The 4,536-nt window shown below is 44.3% G+C and overlaps 1 protein-coding gene across 1 annotated transcript; it reads right to left on the reverse strand.

Moving 5' to 3' along the window:
- Positions 1 to 376: 376 nt before the first annotated feature.
- LOC122055550 (probable inactive poly [ADP-ribose] polymerase SRO2) lies at positions 377 to 2,612 on the reverse strand. Its single transcript, XM_042617032.1, has 6 exons — positions 2,472 to 2,612; positions 1,964 to 2,391; positions 1,641 to 1,882; positions 1,422 to 1,555; positions 1,244 to 1,339; positions 377 to 1,100 (listed from the first exon to the last, which is right to left on the reverse strand). Exons 2-6 carry the CDS (start codon positions 2,365 to 2,367, stop codon positions 1,059 to 1,061), a joined length of 918 nt encoding a protein of 305 aa, XP_042472966.1. The 5' UTR covers positions 2,368 to 2,391; positions 2,472 to 2,612; the 3' UTR covers positions 377 to 1,058.
- Positions 2,613 to 4,536: the final 1,924 nt, after the last annotated feature.

Here is a 4,536-nt window from a genome sequence, read left to right on the forward strand (position 1 = left end):
CGATGGGTATGGATATACCCATCGGAGATCCTATACCCGATGGGTATGGACACGGAGGATATAAAATCCGACCCGAACCCGATCCATTGTCATCCCTAGTGCAACATCCAACACCGAAGACCCAGCTCCTCACTTGGATATCATTGGGACTCAGCTCCCCACTTAACTATTTACAAAGCTAGTCACCCCTAATTAAAAATTAAGTTCCTTGTCCTTACCCATATCCCTACTAGTGGAACAACTGAATATATGGATTTGTCAGTCAACAAGATCATATCTTTGCACATATACAAGATATTCCTCTCATACTTAAGATAAAATTATTGGATACATTAAAAATAAAAATAACGATTAGACGGGATACTTATTGATGACATGATGCCTAATTAACTTAAAAATTATATTGACATTGTAAAAGAGTTACTTTTCCATTAGCATAAGTACACTAGTCCACAAATGCACTTTTCTATTCCACTGATTCTTTTTCCGTCTAAAATATTAATTTAACCGTCGGAATAGCCACCCCAAAATCCCGACCTACGATTTTTTCCTCCTCCTCCGTGCCTGACAGAGCGTGACGTTGAATATTAACTCGTAGACTAGCAGCGGCACACGCGTCTCCAAGCAGCAGCCAAGAAGCTTGGCCGCGTTCCTGTGAATGATTCTGGAGAGGATCAACGTCTAGTTGATAAACTGTCCCACTTTTTTGACCTCGACGACTTCAGGATACGGGTCATCGATTAGGAAACATCAAACAGGTGATCTTCGTCAAACTGTTGTTATTCGTAGAAAGGCAACCGGTGGGATATTTTTGGCTTCCAAATCTACTTTGCTAAAGATCCAAAATTGTAATGTAATTACATCGCGACTCCGTCTGCGGGGACTCACACTTCTGCCCAGATCACTTCCGATCGCCCGCACACGAATCAATTCCTTACACAGAAGACATATGTACAAGAGTTCCACTGTTTGACGTCTGTTTGAGAAAACTGGTGCTAATTTCATGTCTGGATATACTAGCAATGGAGGCGGATAGCAGTTTTATGGCCATGGATGCGTTAATCCTTCGTCCTCGAAGCAAGACGAGCAGCTGCTGCTCGCTGTAAAACCAGTGCAATCGTTTTAAGAATAGAACATTTAAAAGCAAAGAAAATCTCAGATGAAAGAATGATCTACTGTCAAGATTGGATTGACGAATAAAGCATCGTAGAAATTGAACGACTTCTACAGCAAATAAACTCACCTTATCTTGGAAAGATTTGATTGCATCACGTAGAATCTTGTCCCCTGTTACTTGTCTTATACGAAGGACTAATTGCTGCCTAGAAATTTTCCTTTCCTGAACAATTAATAAATGCACAATTTAATGAAACAGAGCACTTCGGAGTAACTTATATTCAACAGAAGCAGCAAATTAGTACTTTGAACTCGCAATGAAATTTCTTGATCTGGCATATGGTGGGACGGGGTAAAAATTTCGATAGCACAAGGAGAAGGTGTGTAATGGATATCCATGGTGACGAAGGACCCTTGACGGGCACTTTCTGCAATAATCCTGCAATTTAAGACGACGCAAAATGAGATCCGGCTAATAGAAAAAGTTACTGAAGCACAAATCGAAATGGAGTTTGGCAATGGACCTCTGTTGCGGAAGTCCACTTTGAAGCTCAGGACATACAACGGAAGAATACGAATGGGCACATCATGGTACCACACCACATATCTAGTCGGTTTTTTGAGGTTATCAATGCCGGAATGAAAATCTTTGGAGCTCGGATGAGATTGCCCTGTACCACAAACTACCTCCTCCGATCTGCCTAATGCCACACGGCACAACAAAACATGCCTTAATCCGTCTCCATCAACTACCGAAGACATCACGCTGCAATGAAGTAATAAGAAAATTACATCACGCAAGTTTGAGCGAAACTAGATGAAAAAGAGGGCAACCATTGTTGCTCACCTGTTGATCGATACAGGCTCGGGAGTGAGATAGAGGCCGACCCCGAAGTAACCGCCGTCGTCAAACATCTCGGACGACAGATCAAGCCCTCGATTCCCGATCTGAATGATCCAATCCCTGGAAGCTTCGCGAAAGGCGAACTTCTCGTTGGCGTCGCCGCCATTCTCCAGCGCCGTGGACTTCACGCAACGGAGGAAGGCCTCCCACCGCGCTCTCGCGGCCGGAGCCGCGTAGGAGTAACGGTGAAGGTGGAGCAAGGCGCAATGCGGGACGAGCGAGCCGATGCTGGTGTAGAACCGGTGCCGCAGGAGGATGAACTCCTCGCTATCAGCGCCGATTATAACCATCCCATTGCCCTCGAACGCCGGCGATTCCTCGCCTTTCTTGCCGATCCATCCCGCCATTCCGGATGCTTTCTTGCTTCGATCCTATCCGTCGAAATCGAAATCAAACGCAAAGAAAAAAAAAATGGAACGCAGACAAGACCAGATCAGGAAGGCGACGATACCTGTACCGTATGCGAATGGATCAAGAGCCAAAATCACTTTCGGATCGCTCCTCCGATTGTTTGTCGGTGGTTCGGAAGCAGCAGTAGATGCAGAAGGCGAACACAATTCACAAGTGGCGGTGGAGGTTGAATGAATCGGGTTGAGTTAATATAGATCGGGAGTGGACCAGACCCGGGCCGGAAGTGGCCGTGGGGGAACCGCCTCATGTTTTGTGGGCCGAACACGCGTCCACAGATACACGCACCTTGTTTTATTCCTGGTTCGGTGGATGCCACGGCCCCAAGTTTTGGCGATGCGAAATGACTTACTCCGATCGTGATATATTGAAATAGTCGGCGTAGGCAGCCGATAGGGCGGTCTGAAATGGGTATAACGGTCATTGTATGAGCAGTTGCAAGGGTCAGGATAAGGAACACACAGAATATGCTGCGGGCGGCATACGCTTCTTATCCGCTGATGCAACATGTTCATAATTTTTATTTTTTTTAAAAAAAATGTTTGATTCCATTGATCCCACGGTAGAATAATAAAGTCAGCAAATTTAACAGTGCGGTGGTGAAAAGATTCGATAAGTGATGAATTTTTTTTTAATAGACTATCGATAAGTAAAAATTATACTTTAAGGCAACTCTTAGACTTCAACAAATTACTGAACCAGGTCCTTAAACTTAGGTATTATTCAAATCACGCAAGTGAGTTTAGAAATTTCAAAATCATACGTCTGATTTTTACTCTCGTCCTCGTCGTTGTGCCCGTCCAAACTAAAAATTTATCCGAATCATTTTTATCTTTTTCCGATGAATTAAAATTACCTCTCTCTTCTCTGTTTCGCAATTGCTCTTCTGTCCGATTCTTCCTCGCCTTTTCGCTTATAATTTCTTCTCTCTGTTTAGTTTTCGCAATCCTCTTGCGGGCCCAACCTCGGCGCACCTCCACTAATTATGCAAATCCGAAATCAAAGCCCTCAAGAAGACCGTAGAAGCTGACTAGAGCGAAGAAATCGCATGCGAAAAAGCGAGGGGAATAAGATAAGAAAGAGAGGTAATTTTAATTACGGGAAAAAGGTAAAAGTGGTTGGATAAATTTTTTGTTTGGACAAGTACAACGACGAGAATGAGGGTAAAATAGGAATCGAATAATTTCAAACTTACTTACGTGATTGGTAATACGTGAAGCACGTGGTTCGATAATTTAAACTTTGTATTTAGGTTATGTTTGATTGAGTCTAATGTAATTTTATTTGTAATGTAATCAAATTTATAATATAATGTAATGTAATTTTGATTATATTGTTATGATAATAATGTATATAATCTTTGATTATAAGGATGATTACATTTTTTTTTTTTGATATTCATTATTTTTTATAAAAAATGTAATTCGTATTATTTTAAAATGACAAAAATATCCTGCGACCTCTATCGATGGCCTCCACACCTCTACCGGAGCTTGCGGCAATCAACGGTTGTCGTCGTTGGCCTCCTCCACCGCCATCGGCAACCGGGGACGATCGTCGGCGGCGACCGACGGTGGTCGCCGGCGGCGGCCGACGGTGGTCGCCGGCGGTAGCGGCAGTCGGCGAGCGACGACCAACGGTGGTCACTGGTGGCGGTGGCGGGCGATGGTCGCCGACGGTATCGGCGGTGGTCGTCGACAGCAGCCGCGGTCGATGGGCGACGACCGGCGATGATCACTGGTGGCGGCGCACGGACGGTGGTCACCGGTGGTCGATCGTCGACGACCGACGGTGGTCGCTGACGGTCAACGGTGGTCGTCGACGATCGACGGTGGTCACCGACGGCGGTCGAATAATTTCAAACTCACTTACATGATTGGTAATACGTGAAGCACGTGGTTCGATAATTTAAACTTTGTACTTAACTCTTTGCTCTAAGTATTGGCCTCTTAACCTAGTCCTTTCTATTAAGTCTGGCCTCTTAACCTAAATTACATGAAAATATAAAGGCAAGCATTGGTACGAGCCACAACTAAACAGAGGGTTTAGCAATATGGATTATAATTGTGGCACTGTTGCAAGGAATGCCGAGATGAAGGTGGTCAGAT

Source organism: Zingiber officinale, chromosome 1B (assembly GCF_018446385.1).
Source record: "Zingiber officinale cultivar Zhangliang chromosome 1B, Zo_v1.1, whole genome shotgun sequence".
NCBI lineage: Eukaryota > Viridiplantae > Streptophyta > Magnoliopsida > Zingiberales > Zingiberaceae > Zingiber > Zingiber officinale.

Excerpts from the sequence above, each read along its gene's own strand:
- LOC122055550 (XM_042617032.1), bottom strand. The coding sequence starts at position 2,367 with ATGGCGGGATGGATCGGCAAGAAAGGCGAGGAATCGCCGGCGTTCGAG. Across the intron at positions 1,556-1,640 it reads AGTGGACTTCCGCAACAGAG|GATTATTGCAGAAAGTGCCC; the intron begins GTCCATTGCCAA and ends CTTAAATTGCAG. Across the intron at positions 1,101-1,243 it reads TCAAATCTTTCCAAGATAAG|CGAGCAGCAGCTGCTCGTCT; the intron begins GTGAGTTTATTT and ends CTGGTTTTACAG.